General features: G+C 45.7%; 1 protein-coding gene across 1 annotated transcript in view; it reads right to left on the minus strand.

The window, feature by feature from the left end:
• Window positions 1–23,478, minus strand: part of LOC120064508 (alsin-like) — an 89,781-nt gene that overhangs the window by 33,704 nt on the left and 32,599 nt on the right. The window contains exons 10-14 of the mRNA XM_039015124.1: window positions 17,448–17,637; window positions 16,820–16,885; window positions 5,862–6,024; window positions 5,581–5,712; window positions 1,988–2,116 (exon numbers count right to left, since the gene is read on the minus strand). Coding sequence (XP_038871052.1) covers window positions 1,988–2,116; window positions 5,581–5,712; window positions 5,862–6,024; window positions 16,820–16,885; window positions 17,448–17,637 — 680 coding nt within the window. The remainder of the gene's footprint in view (window positions 1–1,987; window positions 2,117–5,580; window positions 5,713–5,861; window positions 6,025–16,819; window positions 16,886–17,447; window positions 17,638–23,478) is intronic.

The raw sequence follows: 23,478 nt of genomic DNA on the forward strand, positions 1-23,478 counted from the left end.
ACAGGGTCTAGGTCTGCTGGTTCAGTACCACTACGTCTTGGCTGGTTCAGTTAGACAGGGTCTAGGTCTGATGATTCAGTACCACTACGTCTTGGCTGGTTCAGTGTGACAGGGTCTAGGTCTGCTGATTCAGTACCACTACGTCTTGGCTGGTTCAGTGAGACAGGGTCTAGGTCTGCTGATTCAGTACCACTACGTCTTGGCTGGTTCAGTGTGACAGGGTCTAGGTCTGCTGAGTCAGTACCACTACGTCTTGGCTGGTTCAGTGAGACAGGGTCTAGGTCTGCTGATTCAGTACCACTACGTCTTGGCTGGTTCAGTGTGACAGGGTCTAGGTCTGCTGGTTCAGTACCACTACGTCTTGGCTGGTTCAGTGTGACAGGGTCTAGGTCTGCTGGTTCAGTACCACTACGTCTTGGCTGGTTCAGTGTGACACGGTCTAGGTCTGCTGGTTCAGTACCACTACGTCTTGGCTGGTTCAGTGTGACAGGGTCTAGGTCTGCTGGTTCAGTACCACTACGTCTTGGCTGGTTCAGTGTGACAGGGTCTAGGTCTGCTGATTCAGTACCACTACGTCTTGGCTGGTTCAGTGTGACAGGGTCTAGGTCTGCTGATTCAGTACCACTACGTCTTGGCTCGTTCAGTGAGACAGGGTCTAGGTCTGCTGGTTCAGTACCACTACGTCTTGGCTGGTTCAGTGTGACAGGGTCTAGGTCTGATGATTCAGTACCACTACGTCTTGGCTGGTTCAGTGTGACAGGGTCTAGGTCTGCTGGTTCAGTACCACTACGTCTTGGCTGGTTCAGTGTGACAGGGTCTAGGTCTGCTGGTTCAGTACCACTACGTCTTGGCTGGTTCAGTGTGACAGGGTCTAGGTCTGATGATTCAGTACCACTACGTCTTGGCTGGTTCAGTGTGACAGGGTCTAGGTCTGCTGGTTCAGTACCACTACGTCTTGGCTGGTTCAGTGTGACAGGGTCTAGGTCTGCTGACTCAGTACCACTACGTCTTGGCTGGTTCAGTGTGACAGGGTCTAGGTCTGCTGGTTCAGTACCACTACGTCTTGGCTGGTTCAGTGTGACAGGGTCTAGGTCTGATGATTCAGTACCACTACGTCTTGGCTGGTTCAGTGTGACAGGGTCTAGGTCTGATGATTCAGTACCACTACGTCTTGGCTCGTTCAGTGAGACAGGGTCTAGGTCTGCTGGTTCAGTACCACTACGTCTTGGCTGGTTCAGTGAGACAGGGTCTAGGTCTGCTGGTTCAGTACCACTAAATGCGGTTGTAGGCTCCAACAAAGTACTGGCAGTGTCAGAATGTTTTAGCCTTTATCGTGTAGTGTGGCTGGTGTTATGAGCCGATCCCAGTGACTAACCAATAGGAACACGGCCGTCCCTGAGTATGCACACAATAATACGACTATTGTGAATAGTCAAATTAATATTAATAGTTTGATTTAAACGTTTAAAAAAAATAAAGATTTCCTTTATAATCTTGATTACATGACACATTTGAAATCTTGGTAAAATGATTGGACTTTGATAAATGCACAAAATCGTCAATCAAAAATAAACGCTCTACCATAGCGACCCATTTATCTTTGGGGAGTTCGGACATAAACATTTTCCATGTGAAAACTATTTCGAAGAAGTTTTTTCCGAACTCACTTCCCTCCTGCCTACGTCGACTCAGATCAAACCGCTGCGGTCGATGTGGCCTACGTCAACTGACGTAGCCTCGCAAGCCAATCGTAGAATGTGACGACGAAACTGAAGCAAATCGTACAATCTGGCCAGGTTGATATCAATATTTTAATCCGGTAACATGGCACAGTGTGTGACGTGATAATCGTAACAGATTAGTCTGCTAAGGCCTTAAATGCCTGATTCAGAGGTGAGATAAATGTGTGCTACCCAGCCCTTCACTTGTCTTATTGATGTTGATGTGTGACTACTGTTTAGAGATTATGGTTCCCGTAGACACTTACCTGAGCATGAATCAGAGCGTCGTTAAACAGGATGAACCAGTTAACAGAGAACCTCCCGGCGTTCTGGAGGGTCAGGCTCTTGTTGCTGCTGTCATACACCAGCCTGCGCTGGGGCTTACGGAGGACATCCTGGGAGCAGAGAACACAGTAGTACTGTATTTACAGAGTAACTTATTCTCTACACACCAGCCTGGGGCTTCTGAAGGACATCCTGCAGACTAGCAGAGTTGACCAAACACAGTAGAAACACATCTGAGACCAGGCTAACAGTATTAGATCTATAGACAGGATAACTAGTGGGATCTACAGACAGGATAACTAGTGGGATCTACAGACAGGATAACTAGTGAGATCTATAGACAGGATAACTAGTGAGATCTACAGACAGGATAACTAGTGGGATCTACAGACAGGATAACTAGTGGGATCTACAGACAGGATAACTAGTGAGATCTATAGTAGACAGGATAACTAGTGATATCTAGAGACAGGATAACTAGTGATATCTATAGACAGGATAACTAGTGGGATCTACAGACAGGATAACTAGTGATATCTACAGACAGGATAACTAGTGAGATCTACAGACAGGATAACTAGTGAGATCTACAGACAGGATAACTAGTGAGATCTACAGACAGGATAACTAGTGGGATCTACAGACAGGATAACTAGTGAGATCTACAGACAGGATAACTAGTGAGATCTACAGACAGGATAACTAGTGAGATCTATAGACAGGATAACTAGTGAGATCTACAGACAGGATAACTAGTGAGATCTACAGACAGGATAACTAGTGATATCTAGAGACAGGATAACTAGTGATATCTATAGACAGGATAACTAGTGGGATCTATAGACAGGATAACTAGTGAGATCTACAGACAGGATAACTAGTGAGATCTACAGACAGGATAACTAGTGAGATCTACAGACAGGATAACTAGTGAGATCTACAGACAGGATAACTAGTGATATCTAGAGACAGGATAACTAGTGATATCTATAGACAGGATAACTAGTGGGATCTATAGACAGGATAACTAGTGAGATCTATAGACAGGATAACTAGTGAGATCTATAGACAGGATAACTAGTGAGATCTACAGACAGGATAACTAGTGAGATCTATAGTAGACAGGATAACTAGTGATATCTAGAGACAGGATAACTAGTGAGATCTATAGACAGGATAACTAGTGAGATCTATAGACAGGATAACTAGTGAGATCTATAGACAGGATAACTAGTGAGATCTATAGACAGGATAACTAGTGAGATCTACAGACAGGATAACTAGTGAGATCTACAGACAGGATAACTAGTGAGATCTATAGTAGACAGGATAACTAGTGAGATCTATAGTAGACAGGATAACTAGTGAGATCTATAGACAGGATAACTAGTGGGATCTACAGACAGGATAACTAGTGATATCTACAGACAGGATAACTAGTGAGATCTACAGACAGGATAACTAGTGAGATCTACAGACAGGATAACTAGTGAGATCTACAGACAGGATAACTAGTGAGATCTATAGTAGACAGGATAACTAGTGAGATCTATAGTAGACAGGATAACTAGTGAGATCTATAGACAGGATAACTAGTGGGATCTACAGACAGGATAACTAGTGATATCTACAGACAGGATAACTAGTGAGATCTACAGACAGGATAACTAGTGAGATCTACAGACAGGATAACTAGTGAGATCTACAGACAGGATAACTAGTGAGATCTATAGTAGACAGGATAACTAGTGAGATCTATAGTAGACAGGATAACTAGTGAGATCTATAGTAGACAGGATAACTAGTGAGATCTATAGACAGGATAACTAGTGGGATCTACAGACAGGATAACTAGTGAGATCTACAGACAGGATAACTAGTGAGATCTACAGACAGGATAACTAGTGAGATCTACAGACAGGATAACTAGTGAGATCTACAGACAGGATAACTAGTGAGATCTACAGACAGGATAACTAGTGAGATCTACAGACAGGATAACTAGTGAGATCTACAGACAGGATAACTAGTGAGATCTACAGACAGGATAACTAGTGATATCTACAGACAGGATAACTAGTGAGATCTACAGACAGGATAACTAGTGGGATCTACAGACAGGATAACTAGTGAGATCTACAGACAGGATAACTAGTGGGATCTACAGACAGGATAACTAGTGAGATCTACAGACAGGATAACTAGTGAGATCTACAGACAGGATAACTAGTGAGATCTACAGACAGGATAACTAGTGAGATCTACAGACAGGATAACTAGTGAGATCTATAGTAGACAGGATAACTAGTGAGATCTATAGTAGACAGGATAACTAGTGATATCTACAGACAGGATAACTAGTGATATCTACAGACAGGATAACTAGTGAGATCTACAGACAGGATAACTAGTGATATCTACAGACAGGATAACTAGTGATATCTACAGACAGGATAACTAGTGAGATCTATAAAGAGGATAACTAGTGGGATCTACAGACAGGATAACTAGTGAGATCTATAGACAGGATAACTAGTGGGATCTACAGACAGGATAACTAGTGAGATCTACAGACAGGATAACTAGTGAGATCTACAGACAGGATAACTAGTGAGATCTATAGACAGGATAACTAGTGAGATCTATAAAGAGGATAACTAGTGAGATCTACAGACAGGATAACTAGTGAGATCTATAAAGAGGATAACTAGTGGGATCTACAGACAGGATAACTAGTGAGATCTACAGACAGGATAACTAGTGAGATCTACAGACAGGATAACTAGTGAGATCTACAGACAGGATAACTAGTGGGATCTACAGACAGGATAACTAGTGAGATCTATAGACAGGATAACTAGTGAGATCTACAGACAGGATAACTAGTGATATCTACAGACAGGATAACTAGTGAGATCTACAGACAGGATAACTAGTGAGATCTACAGACAGGATAACTAGTGGGATCTACAGACAGGATAACTAGTGAGATCTATAGACAGGATAACTAGTGGGATCTACAGACAGGATAACTAGTGATATCTACAGACAGGATAACTAGTGATATCTACAGACAGGATAACTAGTGATATCTACAGACAGGATAACTAGTGCTAGAGATCGTTGGGGCGGCAGGTAGCCTAGTGAGATCTATAGTAGACAGGGCCAGTAACCGAAAGGTTGCTGGATCGAATCCCGAGCTGACAAGGTCAAAAATCTGTCGTTCTGCCCCTGAACAAGGCAGTTAACCCACTGTTCCCCGGTAGGCCGTCATTGTAAATAAGAATTTGTTCTTAACCGACTTGCCTAGTTAAATAAAAGGTTAAATAATTTATTTATTTAATCGTTCAATATTTTGTGATAGTTCACCAATAACATGTCTACGGTTCTATAGTCTTGCATTATCATACACCCAAGTCTCATCGGGAACCCCGGAAATCAACGTTCAGTAACACGGCTAGTGCTCTTCCATTACAGTACTAGAGATGGCTCAATAATGTATTGATAGTTAATGGACCCACAACAAAATGTGTCTATGGTTGTGTCTCATCTGTGACAGGACCACTCTACTCACAGTAGTTTTCCCAGAATATGTCCTCCAGAACTGGTTCGTTGTCTCTGCCTCCTTCCTCTTCCTCCTCAGGCTGAGAGACAGTTCCTCATACCTGGAGCAGCCCTCCTGCAGCCTCTGGTATTCCACTGTACTCTGAGATTACCAGGAGAAAGGCTTTAAAATGTAAGTGATAGATTGATTGAGAAGAAAAGAGAAGTGAAGCGAAGAGAAAGATATAGTGACAAAATTCCCACAAAGACTTTAGAACCCGTTAGAAGTATTGATAGATGGAATGTACGTACCACATCGAAACAGGTGGCCAGTTTGAGCAGCAGCCGGGCGTACTCGTGGATGTGTTGTATAGGAGAGTAAAACAGCATCGCCAACAGGTCAAACAGAGGAACCTTGTCTTCACTGGACTCTGACAGCTGACGCAAAACCTCCAACTTCTTACCAAAACACTCCCTGGAGAGGACATAAGGGAAGTTGTATCAGGAATGTGAATGTAGTCTATTATAAAAACTCAGCTAAAAAAAAATGTAACGTCCTCTTACTGTCAACTGCGTTTATTTTCAGCAAAAACTTAACATGTGTAAATATTTGTATGAACATAACAGAAATGGAATAATGTGTCCCTGAACAAAGGTGGGGTCAAATTCAAAAGTAACAGTCAGTATCTGGTGTGGCCACCAGCTGCATTAAGTACTGCAGTGCATCTCCTCCTCATGGACTGCACCAGATTTGTCAGTTCTTGCTGTGAGATGTTACCTCACTCTTCCACCAAGGCACCTGCAAGTTCCCGGACATTTCTGGGGGGGAATGGCCCAAGCCCTCACCCTCTGATCCAACAGGTCCCAGACGTGCTCAATAGGTTGAGATCCGGGCTCTTCACTGGCCATGGCAGAACACTGACATTCCTGTCTTGCAGGAAATCACGCACAGAACGAGCAGTATGGCTGGTGGCATTGTCATGCTGGAGGGTCATGTCAGGATGAGCCTGCAAGAAGGGTACCACATGAGGGAGGAGGATGTCTTCCCTGTAACGCACAGCGTTGAGATTGCCTGCAATGACAACAAGCTCAGTCCGATGATGCTGTGACACAACGCCCCAGACCATGACGGACCCTCCACCTCCAAATCGATCCTGCTCCAGAGTACAGGCCTCGGTGTAACGCTCATTCCTTCAACGATAAACGCGAATCCGACCATCACGCCTGGTGAGACAAAACCGCGACTCGTCAGGGAAGAGCACTTTTTGCCAGTCGTCTGGTCCAGCGACGGTGGATTTGTGTCCATAGGCGACGTTGTTGCCGGTGATGTCTGGTGAGGACCTGCCTTACAACAGGCCTACAAGCCCTCAGTCCAGCCTCTCTCAGCCTATAAGGGACAGTCTGAGCACTGATGGAGGGATTGTGCGTTCCTGGTGTAACTCGGGCCCGTTGTCTCGTTTCTTTTTTGCTAAGTTTATGTGGTAGAGAGTTCAGGTTGCCATTTCTGTTTTAAATATTTTGATATTCACTGTGAGCAATGAGGCTGTACCCACATTAAGTTACAGTTTAACAGTGGCCAAGTAGGATACTCTGGTTATTTGATCATAATGTAGGCCTATCAGAGTGGCCGACCAGATTGGCCTACCATCAAAAACAATGGAGAAAATGCATCCCATAACATTTTAACATGTAAATAGCTGTTCTATCATTCAGCCTACAATAGCAGCCAAAATGTGGTGTTCAATGTAAGCCTACATTCCATGAGAAATGAACACACAGGGCTTAAGACAAAAAAAAAACTCTTTACCTGACTCACTTTTCAAAGTTTTGTGCTCTTGTAGGAAGCAATCACTCCCCCATTGTTGACTACAGATGATCTATAACTGGGATAATAACTCACTAACTAGCAAAGAATATGAACAAATGTTCACACTTGGCTACATGCAGCTCTTGCTTCTATACTAGAAGTTAATGATTACATGTATGATGAATGTATACGGTGAGGTCAATGGGGGTCGGATAAGAAGTAGAGGTCTGGAAAAGTTACTGAGAGAAAAGGCAATCACTTGGTTTCGATCACTGATAAAGTTGGATAGCTGTGGATTAGTGAGGAATGTGGACCGAGGTCAGGTCAGAAGAAGTGAGGAGGAAGAGTCTTATTACACACATCACTTAACTTTCTGCCTAGCAACAGAGATGTATTGGCTGTCTAAATGTTCAAGGAGGAGACTCCGCCTAATAGGAGAAATAAATTCTGGTACTGGTGGAACCATGTCTTTGTCTTTTTCAGCTGTTTGACCCAGTGGGTGAATAAACTTGGTTTGAGTTTTGACTAGTTGTACGTTAGGTTCTGACAAACCGAGTGAAAAACGAACAGTTGGAGTTGTCGACAGGATTCACCACGATTTGTAGTCGTACTGGAGAGTCCGACTACAAACCAGTGAAGCAGGAGCTGGCACAAAAAACAAGGTAGGCACAGTTCCTACACCTGTTACCACTCATTCTGACATATTGGGGGAGATGAGAATCTTAGGCTGAACAATTATAGGGTACAGACCTAGAAAGCCTGAGCTTATTCAGTAGTCCCATTGTATTACGACCGATTCGTAGATTTATGGTATATGGTAAGTCCCGGAAGATAAGCCCGAGTAGGGAAGTCCCTGCAGAGGGTAATTCCTAGGGTGGTAAATCCCGAGTGTGTTGGTTGCTGCTAGCTTCATGTAAGCATAGGGTAACTCCCGGACGATAAGCCCGAGTAGGGAAGTCCCTGCAGAGGGTAATTCCTAGGGTGGTAAATCCCGAGTGTGTTGGTTCCTGCTAGCTTCATGTAAGCATAGGGTAACTCCCGGAAGACAAGCCTGAGCAGGCACGGTAGGTTGTAGAGAAGTAGTCCATGGAGAAGGTCCAAAGGAGGGAATGTGGAGGATCATAAGTTCTGGAGGAGAGCCTCATCCACGGTTAGAAAAGCAAGAAGATATTCAAGTGGTTTGAACACGATTTGAGTATGTTAGCAGTTTTAATAAAGAGAGGTTGGTTTATGCCCTATTGGGGCAGGGAACCGTGTCCGATTATGTGGAAATAGGAAGACAACTGTGAATCATTTTGGTAATGTGTGTCGTCAACAACAATGATATTTGAAGCGTGACACACTGGTATAAGATATTAGGCCTACCGTATTCTCCAGTACTAAATTGGCAGACGCTTCGTTATTGGTTCTAATACAAGGCATCAGGTCTTGTGACCAAATTATTAAGTGCTTATAAATAACATCACTACTCTCCGGGAAGTGGGTATAACTAACAAACAAAAAAAGAACTAATTAAATTAAGAACAAATTATTATTTACAATGACGGTCTAGGAACAGTGGGTTAACTGGTCTAGGAACAGTGGGTTAACTGGTCTAGTGGGTTAACTGGTCTAGGAACAGTGGGTTAACTGGTCTAGTGGGTTAACTGGTCTAGTGGGTTAACTGGTCTAGGAACAGTGGGTTAACTGGTCTAGGAACAGTGGGTTAACTGGTCTAGGAACAGTGGGTTAACTGGTCTAGGAACAGTGGGTTAACTGGTCTAGGAACAGTGGGTTAACTGGTCTAGGAACAGTGGGTTAACTGGTCTAGGAACAGTGGGTTAACTGGTCTAGGAACAGAGGGTTAACTGGCCTAGGAACAGTGGGTTAACTGGTCTAGGAACAGTGGGTTAACTGGTCTAGGAACAGTGGGTTAACTGGTCTAGGAACAGTGGGTTAACTGGTCTAGGAACAGTGGGTTAACTGCTTTGTTCAGGGGCAGAACGACAGAGTTTTACCTTGTCAGCTCAGGGATTTAGATCTAGCAACCTTTCGGTTACTAGTCCAACGCTCTAACCACTAGGCTACCCTACCACCCCAATAATTATTATTATTATTATAACATGTAAAAAGGGGGGATAGAGAAAGAAAAGTTTAATAAAGACTGAAGCATGTACATTTGAGGGTTCTGTGTTGGAAACTGACTAATCGATTTGAGCATGTGGACTAGAGGAAGTGACTAACGTGTTATGGGTTAGATGGAATGATTTATGTGCAAAATGTATTTGTGGCCAGAGGCGAGGTACATACGAGGCCTGCGTTTGAGGCAGAATGTTTGCATAAGGGTGTTAGTTGCAGAGTCTGGCAGGACCCGACATCAGGGTTTTCTACGGAGTCCCAAAAACCAAGGCGTTAACGCTACAGGGAATTGGGAAAGCGGAAGCGGAAGCGGAATATGACGGAGGGAGAGATTTGTGTGGCTAATAAATTAAGGAAGTGGGTAAGAGTCTCTGGGGAACGACACCACTCCTCTGTGTATAGTGATACAGGGGATAGCTCGTAGGGAAAGGACGGACGGCTTACTGTACATAATATAGAGACTACGATGAAGTCAAGATGAACGTCACACATACCCAGATCACGGTGGGAGTAGCAGAGATGGTGTTGTCATTTCAGACACTATTGGCAACTTTTAGTGAGGGGTTCGTCGAAGAATGTATAACACCAGAAAGACTAGCTAGAGATCCCTGTATACAGGAGGCCACCTCACCAGAAAACCTAGCTACAGATCCCTGTATACAGGAGGCCACCTCACCAGAAAGACTAGCTACAGATCCCTGTATACAGGAGGCCACCTCACCAGAAAGACTAGCTACAGATCCATGTATACAGGAGGCCACCTCACCAGAAAGACTAGCCACAGATCCCTGTATACAGGAGGCCACCTCACCAGAAAGACTAGCTACAGATCCCTGTATACAGGAGGCCACCTCACCAGAAAGACTAGCCACAGATCCCTGTATACAGGAGGCCACCTCACCAGAAAGACTAGCTACAGATCCCTGTATACAGGAGGCCACCTCACCAGAAGGGACGTTCTCTGTAATGATATCATCACATCTCCTGTATACAGGAGCCCACCTCACCAGAAAGACTAGCTACAGATTCCTGTATACAGGAGGCCACCTCACCAGAAAGACTAGCTACAGATCCCTGTATACAGGAGGCCACCTCACCAGAAAGACTAGCTACAGATCCCTGTATACAGGAGGCCACCTCACCAGAAAGACTTGCCACAGATCCCTGTATACAGGAAGCCACCTCACCAGAAAGACTAGCTACAGATCCCTGTATACAGGAGGCCACCTCACCAGAAAGACTAGCCACAGATCCCTGTATACAGGAGGCCACCTCACCAGAAAGACTAGCCACAGATCCCTGTATACAGGAGGCCACCTCACCAGAAAGACTAGCCACAGATCCCTGTATACAGGAGGCCACCTCACCAGAAAGACTAGCTACAGATCCCTGCATACAGGAGGCCACCTCACCAGAAAGACTAGCTACAGATCCCTGCATACAGGAGGCCACCTCACCAGAAAGACTAGCTACAGATCCCTGCATACAGGAGGCCACCTCACCAGAAAGACTAGCTACAGATCCCTGCATACAGGAGGCCACCTCACCAGAAAGACTAGCCACAGATCCCTGTATACAGGAGGCCACCTCACCAGAAGGGACGTTCTCTGTAATGATATCATCACATCTCCTGTATACAGGAGGCCACCTCACCAGAAAGACTAGCTACTGATTCCTGTATACAGGAGGCCACCTCACCAGAAGGGAAGTTCTCTGTAATGATATCATCACATCTCCTGTATACAGGAGGCCACCTCACCAGAAAGACTAGCTACAGATCCCTGTATACAGGAGGCCACCTCACCAGAAAGACTAGCTACAGATCCCTGTATACAGGAAGCCACCTCACCAGAAAGACTAGCTACAGATTCCTGTATACAGGAAGCCACCTCACCAGAAAGACTAGCTACAGATCCCTGTATACAGGAAGCCACCTCACCAGAAAGACTAGCTACAGATCCCTGTATACAGGAGGCCACCTCACCAGAAAGACTAGCTACAGATTCCTGTATACAGGAGGCCACCTCACCAGAAAGACTAGCTACAGATTCCTGTATACAGGAGGCCACCTCACCAGAAAGACTAGCTACAGATCCCTGTATACAGGAGGCCACCTCATCAGAAGGGAAGTTCTCTGTAATGATATCATCACATCTCCTGTATACAGGAGGCCACCTCACCATAAGGGACGTTCTCTGTAATGACATCATCACATCTCCTGCAGAGTGTGATTAAGAAACATGTGACTCAAGAGTTTTGTACGGTTGGATACTCTTCCAACGCCACTAATCTCTCCCCCATTTCTAACCACCAGGAAAACACGTCACATATCTCCCAGAAGATTGGGACCGAGTGACGATAACAGGAAGCTGTCAGAAGACTGGGACACAGTGACGGTAACAGGAAGGTGTCAGAAGATTGGGACCGAGTGACGGTAACAGGAAGGTGTCAGAAGATTGGGACCGAGTGACGGTAACAGGAAGGTGTCAGAAGATTGGGACCGAGTGACGGTAACAGGAAGGTGTCAGAAGATTGGGACCGAGTGACGATAAAAGGAAGGTGTCAGAAGATTGGGACCGAGTGACGGTAACATGAAGGTGTCAGAAGATTGGGACCGAGTGACGGTAACAGGAAGGTGTCAGAAGATTGGGACCGAGTGACGGTAACAGGAAGGTGTCAGAAGATTGGGACCGAGTGACGGTAACAGGAAGGTGTCAGAAGATTGGGACCGAGTGACGGTAACAGGAAGCTGTCAGAAGATTGGGACCGAGTGACGGTAACCGGAAGCTGTCAGAAGATTGGGACCGAGTGACGGTAACAGGAAGCTGTCAGAAGATCGGGACCGAGTGACGGTAACATGAAGGTGTCAGAAGATCGGGACCGAGTGACGGTAACAGGAAGGTGTCAGAAGATCGGGACCGAGTGACGGTAACATGAAGGTGTCAGAAGATTGGGACCGAGTGACGGTAACAGGAAGGTGTCAGAAGATTGGGACCGAGTGACGATAACAGGAAGGTGTCAGAAGATCGGGACCGAGTGACGGTAACATGAAGGTGTCAGAAGATTGGGACCGAGTGACGGTAACAGGAAGGTGTCAGAAGATTGGGACCGAGTGACGGTAACAGGAAGGTGTCAGAAGGTTGGGACCGAGTGACGGTAACAGGAAGCTGTCAGAAGATTGGGACCGAGTGACGGTAACCGGAAGCTGTCAGAAGATCGGGACCGAGTGACGGTAACCGGAAGCTGTCAGAAGATCGGGACCGAGTGACGGTAACAGGAAGGTGTCAGAAGATTGGGACCGAGTGACGGTAACATGAAGGTGTCAGAAGATCGGGACCGAGTGACGGTAACATGAAGGTGTCAGAAGATCGGGACCGAGTGACGGTAACAGGAAGGTGTCAGAAGATCGGGACCGAGTGACGGTAACAGGAAGGTGTCAGAAGATTGGGACAGAGTGACGGTAACCGGAAGGTGTCAGAAGATTGGGACCGAGTGACGGTAACAGAAAGGTGTCAGAAGATCGGGACCGAGTGACGGTAACATGAAGGTGTCAGAAGGTTGGGACCGAGTGACGGTAACAGGAAGGTGTCAGAAGATCGGGACCGAGTGACGGTAACAGGAAGGTGTCAGAAGATTGGGACCGAGTGACGGTAACAGGAAGGTGTCAGAAGATTGGGACCGAGTGACGGTAACAGGAAGGTGTCAGAAGATTGGGACCGAGTGACGGTAACAGGAAGGTGTCAGAAGATTGGGACCGAGTGACGGTAACAGGAAGGTGTCAGAAGATTGGGACCGAGTGACGGTAACCGGAAGCTGTCAGAAGGTTGGGACCGAGTGACGGTAACAGGAAGCTGTCAGAAGACTGGGATCGAGTGACGATAACAGGAAGCTGTCAGAAGATTGGGACCGAGTGACGGTAACAGGAAGGTGTCAGAAGACTGGGACACAGTGACGGTAACATGAAGGTGTCAGAAGGTTGGGACCGAGTGACGGTAACATGAAGGTGTCAGAAGATCGGGACCGAGTGACGGTAACAGGAAGGTGTCAGAAGGTCGGGACCGAGTGACGATAACAGGAAGGTGTCAGAAGATTGGGACCGAGTGACGGTAACAGGAAGCTGTCAGAAGGTTGCTGAGTCTCAACCGTTAGGACCCAAAGTTTACACTGTAACGAGGCTGTTCACAAAGTGGGGGGGGGGGGGTAGATCAACCTTGGGATGAGAGACGTGTACCTAACCTGAGCACAGGGGAGTATTATCCACAGATACCGACTGTAGCAGAACACAGGATGTCATTGGAGATGTTGGTGACTATAAAACCAGGTATGAGTTGGGAGACGGGTAGGGAGAATCTGACAGATTCAGGCAGTGGCTGTAGGGACAGTAACAGAAAGGAGCAGCAGAAGTGAGGAAGGAGGCTCGAGTAACAGCATGGAACTGGACTACGGCGCAAATGAGGAGTATCTTGAAATATGCATCATGGGTACTTGGTAGGGGTTACCTTGGTAGGGGTTACCTTGGTAGGGGTTACCTTGGTAGCATTGCTGGGATATCACCTTCTGAAGGTGTTGATGTTGAAACGTGTACACAGTGCTGAGTTACCTCAAGATGAGGTACAGTTAAGGCCACCGCACGTGTACACAGTGCTGAGTTACCTCAAGATGAGGTACAGTTAAGGCCACCGCACGTGTACACAGTGCTGAGTTACCTCAAGATGAGGTACAGTTGATTAAGGCCACCGCACGTGTACATCGGGCGGCCATGGAGGAGGAAGGAGATGGGGAGCGAAGTGATTATCTGGGCGTGGGAACACTTTTTGTAACCTGTGACTAACGGGAGGAAGACTGGACGAAAGCATGAGGACGTTTTTTAGGGCCTTCATTCTATTGACCAGTAAAGTAAAGAATGCCAGACATCACATGGCTAAGCTACCCTCAAATATGTTGGTGTCAAGGAGAAACTCCGCAACACGGTGGAGAAAATGGGAGCCATGGAAACCCAGCTCAAAGTTAGTAAGAGCCAATAACGAGAAAAGGTGATATTTGTCGGTTACGGTGGTCGGGAATGGGAACATTCAACCATGACAGTACCCTGATCTACAGACAGTACCCTGATCTACAGAGAGTACCCTGATCTACAGACAGTACCCTGATCTACAGACAGTACCCTGATCTACAGACAGTACCCTGATCTACAGACAGTACCCTGATCTACAAAGAGGTCATCACTAACTTCGGCAGTGCTTACAATCCGGGTACAGGTGTATTTGCTGCCGCTATTGGAGGAGTCTAATACTTCAGTTTCTTCTACCATGCTGGAGGAAATTGTGTCCAATATATTTCCCTGTTAAATAATGGGGAGTGCATAGCTAGTTCCTCTGATCACCAGCCAGTTCCTCTGATCACCAGCCAGTTCCTCTGATCACCAGCCAGTTCCTCTGATCACCAGCCAGTTCCTCTGATCACCAGTCAGTTCCTCTAACCACCAGTCAGTTCCTCTAACCACCAGTCAGTTCCTCTAACCACCAGTCAGTTCCTCTAACCACCAGTCAGTTCCTCTGTTCACCAGTCAGTTCCCCAGTCAGTTCCTCTGACCACCAGCCAGTTCCTCTGATCACCAGCCAGTTCCTCTGATCACCAGCCAGTTCCTCTGATCACCAGCCAGTTCCTCTGATCACCAGCCAGTTCCTCTGATCACCAGTCAGTTCCTCTGATCACCAGTCAGTTCCTCTGATCACCAGTCAGTTCCTCTGATCACCAGTCAGTTCCTCTGATCACCAGTCAGTTCCTCTGTTCACCAGTCAGTTCCCCAGTCAGTTCCTCCGATCACCAGTCAGTTCCTCCGATCACCAGCCAGTTCCTCCGATCACCAGCCAGTTCCTCCGATCACCAGCCAGTTCCTCCGATCACCAGCCAGTTCCTCTGATCACCAGCCAGTTCCTCTGATCACCAGTCAGTTCCTCTGTTCACCAGTCAGTTCCCCAGTCAGTTCCTCCGATCACCAGTCAGTTCCTCCGATCACCAGTCAGTTCCTCCGATCACCAGTCAGTTCCTCCGATCACCAGTCAGTTCCTCCGATCACCAGTCAGTTCCTCCGATCACCAGCCAGTTCCTCCGATCACCAGCCAGTTCCTCCGATCACCAGCCAGTTCCTCCGATCACCAGCCAGTTCCTCCGATCACCAGCCAGTTCCTCTGATCACCAGCCAGTTCCTCTGATCACCAGTCTAGCGGTGATGGAGCTGCCAACGGGGCTAATGCAGTCCCTCGACAGCTGGAGGACCAGGTCTTCATACGCCTAATGGCTAACACACCCGTATGGGACTCCGTGAACCTCACTACGTTTAATGCGTTCCTGGTCCTCTACAGGTCAGTTGGTAGAGCATTGGGCTTGCTACCGGCAGCATAGTGGGTTTGATTCCAGGAACCATATGTACATCAAATGTATGCATGAGTATAAGTGGATTTGAATAAAACCATCTGCTAAATTGCATATTATTATTTGTTAATATTATTTTTGTAAACAGTGATTCTTTCCCACATAACTGTAAGTCCTGTATTGGATGCCTCCAGATGGGAATCGTTGGGAGAAATACATTGGTTGGCTAGCCGTCCTCTACTGTCTACTGAGTCATATTACCACGTTGTCTTGTCGTTACACTCTTGCTCAACACCAAGACAAATTCCTCTCACCACTGCTGCACATTGCAAAAGCAATGCATTCTTTAAGAGAAGTAGAGGGTTTCTACATGATCAATACACAGTTAGGAGGAAGTCGATATGGTTAGCGATGAGGAAGTCAATATGGTTAGTGATGAGGAAGTCAATATGGTTAGTGATGAGGAAGTCAATATGGTTAGTGATGAGGAAGTCAATATGGTTCGTGATGAGGAAGTCAATATGGTTAGTGATGAGGAGGTCAATATGGTTAGTGATGAGGAAGTCGATATGGTTAGCGATGAGGAAGTCGATATGGTTAGCGATGAGGAAGTCAATATGGTTAGTGATGAGGAAGTCAATATGGTTAGCGATGAGGAAGTCAATATGGTTCGTGATGAGGAGGTCAATATGGTTCGTGATGAGGTCAATATGGTTAGTGATGAGGAAGTCAATATGGTTAGTGATGAGGAAGTCAATATGGTTAGCGATGAGGAAGTCAATATGGTTAGCGATGAGGAAGTCAATATGGTTAGCGATGAGGAAGTCAATATGGTTAGCGATGAGGAAGTCAATATGGTTAGCGATGAGGAAGTCAATATGGTTAGTGTAACTGGGGTGATGTACAGTACAAAGTAAGAGTTTACACAAAAGATAGTGTAACTGGGAAAAGGTAAAACAGAAGGACTCACACAGAGGGCTTTATGAGGGCTTGGAATCCCCCCATAACCAGGAAATTACCCACTGAGCCACAGTACCTGCAGAGAGAGAGAGAGAGAGATCGAAAAAATAGATGGTGAGAATGAATGAATGAATGAACGAACGAACAAACGAACAAAGGAACATGAGAAGGGGACACTCAGGCGGAGGGGAAGGGGACACTCAGGCGGAGGGGAAGGGGACACTCAGGCGGAGGGGAAGGGGACACTCAGGCGGAGGGGAAGGGGACACTCAGGCGGAGGAGAAGGGGACACTCAGGCGGAGGAGAAGGGGACACTCAGGCGGAGGAGAAGGGGACACTCAGGCGGAGGAGAAGGGGACACTCAGGCGGAGGAGAAGGGGACACTCAGGCGGAGGAGAAGGGGACACTCAGGCGGAGGAGAAGGGGACACTCAGGCGGAGGAGAAGGGGACACTCAGGCGGAGGAGAAGGGGACACTCAGGCGGAGGAGAAGGGGACACTCAGGCGGAGGAGAAGGGGACACTCAGGCGGAGGAGAAGGGGACACTCAGGCGGAGGAGAAGGGAAGACTCAGGCGGAGGAGAAGGGAAGACTCAGGCGGAGGAAACCACTAAAACAGAGATCTCAGTTGTGTACTTGCTCTTTATACATGTCCAGGAAGGTGTTAGCGTGTTTCAGGATGACCAGTCCCTTGACGTCCCGGGCAGTACGGAGGAAGGCTGTAAGGGAGACGGAGTGTTGTCCTGTCAGGTGACACAGCCTGCTGTAGTTACTAGCCAGGGACTGGAACAGCAGGATGGATTTCTGGCCCAACACCGTGCACACAGACTCTAGAGGAGATACAGGGAGTACACAGATCAATCCACCACCCTCTCTACAACACAGATCAATCCATCACCCTCTCTACAACACAGATCAATCCACCACCCTCTCTACAACACAGATCAATCCACCACCCTCTCTACAACACATAGATCAATCCACCACCATCTCTACAACACATAGATCAGCCAGAAGAGGACTGGCCACCCCTCAGAGCCAGGTTCCTCTCTAGGTTTCCACCACACACTCTACCACTGTCGTCAGCAAACTTAATGATTGAGTTGGAGACGTGCGTGGCCACACAGTCATGGGTGAACAAGGAGTACAGGAGGGGGCTAAGCACGCACCCCTGTGGGGCCCCCATGTTGAGGAGGTGTTGTTACATACATTCACCACCTGGGGTCGACCAGTCAGGAAGCTTAGTGATGAGCATGGGAGGGCACGATGTTGTTGAAGGCTGTGCTGTGGTCGATGAACAACATTCTTACAAAATGATTCCTCTTGTCCCGCTGGCAGTGTGCAGTCAAATCAAATCAAACTTTATTAATCACATGCGCCAAATACAACAGGTGTAGACCTTACAGTGAAATGCTTACTTACAAGCCCCTTAACCAACAATGCAGTTTTAAGAAAATAGAGTTTACTAAATAAAATAAAGTAAAAAATGTAAATAACACAATAAACAGGTGGTTGTTGCAATTAGTCCGGGTGGCCATTTGATTAATTGTTCAGCATTCTCATGGCTTGGGGGTAGAAGCTGTTAAGGAGCTTTTTGGACCTAGACTTGGCGCTCCGGTACTGATTACCGTGTGGTAGCAGACAGAACAGTCCATGACTTGGGTGGCTGGAGTATTTGACAATTTTTTAGGCCTTCCTCTGACACCGCCTGGTATAGAGGTCCTGGATGGCAGGACACTTGGCCCCAGTGATGTACTGGGCTGTACGCAAAACCCTCTCTAGTGCCTTATGGTCGGATGCCGAGCAAATGCCATACCAGGTGGTGATGCCACCAGTCGGGATGCTCTTGATGGTGCAGCTGTAGAACCTTTTGAAGATCTGAGGACCCATGCCAAATATGTTCAGTCTCCTGAGGGGGAAAAAGCATTGTCGTGCCCTCTTCACAACTCTTCTTGGTGTATTTGGACCATGATCATTTGTTGGTGATGTGGACACCAAGAAACTTGAAGCTCTCGACCTGCTCCACTACAGCCCCGTCGATGAGAATGGGGGCGTGCTCGGCTCTCCTTTTCCTGTAGTCCACAATCATCTCCTTAGTCTTCAGTTTCTCCTTTGTCTTGCTCTCGTTGAGGGAGAGGTTGTTGTCCTGGTACCACACTGCCAGGTTTCTGACCTCCTCCCTATAGGCTGTCTCATCATTGTCGGTGATCAGGCCTACCACTGTTGTGTCGTCAGCAGACTTAATGATGGTGTTGGAGTCGTGCTTGGCCACGCAGTCATGGGTGAAAAGGGAGTACAGGATGGGATTAAGCACACACCCCTGAGGGGCCCCCGTGTTGAGTATCAATGTGGCAGATGTGCTGTTGCTTGCCCTTACCATCATTTAGGCAGGTTACCTTTACTTTCAGGGATTATGGTGGTCTGCTTGAAACATGTAGGTATTAAAGACTCGGTCAGGGAGAGGTTGAAAATGTCAGTGAAGATACTTGCCAGTTGGTCCGAGCATGCTGTGAGGTGGTCTATATTTTTTCTCCCTCAGGTTGCACATATAACATGCTGATAGAAATGAGGTAAAACGGATTTAAGTTTGCCTGCGTTAAAGTCCCCGGCCACTAGGAGCATTTTATTGTTTCCTTATGGCCTTATACAGCTGGTTGAGTGCAGTCTTAGTGCCTGCATCGGTCTGTGGTGGTAAATAGACGGCTACGAATAATATAGATGAGAACTCTCTTGGTAGATAGTGTGGTCTACAGCTTATCATGAGGTACTCTACCTCAGGCGAGCAATACCTTGAGACTACCTTAATATTAGACATCGCGTACCAGCTGTTATTGACAAATATACAATCACCTCCACCTCTCGTCTTGCCAGACATAGCCGATGCACAGAAAACCCAGCCAACCGTGTCGTAGTTCAGCCAGATATTACAGTTTTTAATGTCATGTTGGTAGAATAGCCTCAAACGGAGACCATCCAGTTTATTCAAAATCAAATAAAATCAAATGGTATTTGGTCACATACACATGGTTAGCAGATGTTAATGAGAGTGTAGTGGATTGCTTGTGCTTCTAGTTCTGACAGTGCAGTAATATCTAACAAGGAATCTAACAATTCCACAACAACTACCTAATACACACAAATCTATAGGGGTGAATGAGAATATGTATATATAAATACAGTGGGGAGAACAAGTATTTGATACACTGCCGATTTTGCAGGTTTTCCTACTTACAAAGCATGTAGAGGTCTGTAATTTTTTATCATAGGTACACTTCAACTGTGAGAGACGGAATCTAAAACAAAAATCCAGAAAATCACATTGTATGATTTTTAAGTAATTAATCTGCATTAAGCCCGGTGGCTAAACCAATTCCGACAACATATCCCGGAGAGCCATTTTTCCGTGAAACAGAGAATGTTACAATTTCTGATATCTCTCTGGAAGGCAACCCTTTCTCGAATTTCATCTACCTTGTTGTCAAGAGACTGGATATTGGCGAGTAGTATACTCGGGAGCGGTGCGCGATGTGCACGTCTACGGAACCTTGTTTTGGGTCGGCTTCAGGGATTAAATCCATTGTCTTGGGTGGTGGTTCGAACAGAGGATCCTCTTCGGGAAAGTCGTATTCCTGGTCGTAATGTTGATAATTTGACGTTGCTCTAATATCCAATAGTTCCTCCCGGCTGTATGCAATAAGACTTAGGATTTCCTGGGGTAACGGTGTAAGAAATAATACACAAAAAAACAGAATACTGCATAGTTTCCTAAAAACTCGAAGCGAGGCGACCATCTCGTCTCCAGTGATTGCACGTTGGCCAATAGAACAGATGGTAGAGGCGGGTTAACCACTTGCTGACAAATTCTCACAAGGCACCCTGATCTGCACCCCGTGTATTTCCTTATATTATTCATGAATGACAGGGATTTGGGGCCTTGTCTGGGAGCAGCATTATATCCTTTGCAACAGACTCATTAAAGACACAATCTTTGCACAGTTCGAGGTGAGTAATCGCTGTTCTGATATCCAAAAGAAAAAAAAATAATAATAATCCTTGGTCATAAGACGGTAGCATCAACATTATGACCATTATATTGACAGAAGTGAAGCTACGGGGCGATAGTCATTCATTTAATTCTGTTAACTTCATTTTCTTGGGTACAGGAAACATCTTGCTTCAAGATGGTGGACATCTTGAAGCAAGTGGGGACAACAGACTGAGATATGGAGAGATTGACGTCTCAACGTCAACAGTGAAGAGGCGACTCCGGGATGCTGGCCTTCTAGGCAGAGTTGCAAAGAAAACGCCATCTCAGACTGGCCAATAAAAATAAAAGATGGGCAAAAGAACACAGACACTGGACAGAGGAAGATTGGGAAAAAGTTTAATGGACAGACGAATCTAAGTTTGAGGTGTTCGGATCACAAAGAAGAACATACGTGAGACACAGAAAAAATGAAAATATGCGGGAGGAGTGCTTGACGCGATCTGTCAAGCATGGTGGAGGCAATGTGATGGTCTGGGGATGCTTTGGTGGTGGTAAAGTGGGAGATTTGTACAGAGTAAAAGGGATCTTGAAGGAAGGCTATCACTCCATTTTGCAACGCCATGCGATACCCTGTGAACGGCGCTTAATTGGAGCCAATTTCCTCTTACAACAGGACAATGACCCAAAGCACAGCTCCAAACTATGCAAGAACTATTTAGGGAGGAAGCAGTCAGCTGGTATTCTGTCTATAAGGGAGTAGCCAGCACAGTCACCGGATCTCAACCCTATTGAGCTGCTGTGGGAGCAGGCTGACCGTGTGGTACGTAAGAAGTGCCCATCAAGCCAATCCAACTTGTGGGAGGTGCTTCAGGAAGCATGGGGTGAAATCTCTTCATATTACCTAAACAAATTGACAACTAGAATGCCAAAGGGTCTGCAAGGCCGTAATTGCTGCAAATGGAGGATTCTTTGATGAAAGCAAAGTTTGAAGGACACAATTATTATCTAAATAAAAAAATATTATTTATAACCTTGTCAAAGTCTTGACTCTATTTCCTATTCATTTTGCAACTCATTTCATGTATGTTTTCATGGAAAACAAGGACATGTCTAAGTGACCCCAAACCTTTGAACGGTAGTGTATACAGTGGGGCAAAAAAGGATTTAGTCAGCCACCAATTGTGCAAATACTTATTTTCCACCTTAATTTGCAAATAAATTCATTAAAAATCCTACAAGGTGATTTTCTGGATTTTTTTTTCTCATTTTGTCTGTCATAGTTGAAGTGTACCTATGATGAAAATTACAGGCCTCTCTCATCTTTTTAAGTGGGAGAACTTGCACAATTGGTGGCTGACTAAATACTTTTTTTGCCCCACTGTAACTATTCTGTGTTGAGAGGTTAACAAAGAAACAGGTCCTCCTATTTGCTTAATTTAGAGTTATTAATGAAACTTTAGTTGTTCTACAAACGTTGGGCTATATTGTTAGATTTTTAATACATTGTAAGGCTGCATGATGAGACCCTAATGATAATTTGAAAAAAAGCTGCTTGAAAGACATGAGCTCTGCTTAGTTCTTTGCATCAGTCACTCATTCACAATTTGACAAGCACTTGCTAATGCCTAGAAATTCACAGCGGCATCCCCTTTGTGTGGCCCTAATACTCTATAAAAAAAAGTACTGAGCCCCCCAAATCACATCTCACATGGCTCTCCGTCACGCGATGGGGTCTTTCTCACAGGCTACAAGTGAAGACAGACACATCAGGGACGCAACTGTGCACGGTCCTGATCCAATTCCGCGCTGCATATTGAAGATATTTGAAGAACTGTCCACATTTACTTTTCATCATTAGCCAACAAGATGACTAGGCCTAACGAACAGCGAAAGCACTAGCCGATGTCAATCTACTATCCCCCCATAGTACAAAAGTCGACCTGTTCTATTCCGTGCGAGAAATAAATATTCGAAACATAGTCTGGGACAGTTGTGGGATACGATAGATCCCAAATTAATACAACCACTAGCATCCCCCCAAATGTCAGAACGTTTAGCTTAAAATGTTGATAAACTCTTCTTTTTTTCACCTTTATTTAACAACAAATTATTATTTTTACAATGACGGCCTACACATTATAAGCGCAGCAACGCGCACATGGTAGTAGGATATAAGCGCAAATGTTCCATTATTAAAAGTGGCCGCAAATGCAATTATGCATGTAATGCCATTATTATAAAGGTGGATTTTTATGGTAAAAATGATCTTCCCCAAAGTTGAAACTCACTGTGTATGTCTGCCAGTTAGGCTCTACACCCCCTTGTAAAGCAGATTCATGGGCTTCATTTGAAGAAGTTATTTGGCCACTTTAGTTGTGATACTAACCTTATTAAAACATATAGGACTATGGGCTAGGCTACATGAGGTGTGATACTAACCTTATTAAAACATATAGGAATATGGGCTAGGCTACATGAGGTGTGATACTAACCTTATTAAAACATATAGGACTATGGGCTAGGAGACATGAGGTGTGATACTAACCTTATTAAAACATATAGGACTATGGGCTAGGCTACATGAGGTGTGATACTAACCTTATTAAAACATATAGGACTATGGGCTAGGCTACATGAGGTGTGATACTAACCTTATTAAAACATATAGGACTATGGGCTAGGC

Source organism: Salvelinus namaycush, chromosome 19 (genome assembly GCF_016432855.1).
Source record: "Salvelinus namaycush isolate Seneca chromosome 19, SaNama_1.0, whole genome shotgun sequence".
Lineage (NCBI taxonomy): Eukaryota > Metazoa > Chordata > Actinopteri > Salmoniformes > Salmonidae > Salvelinus > Salvelinus namaycush.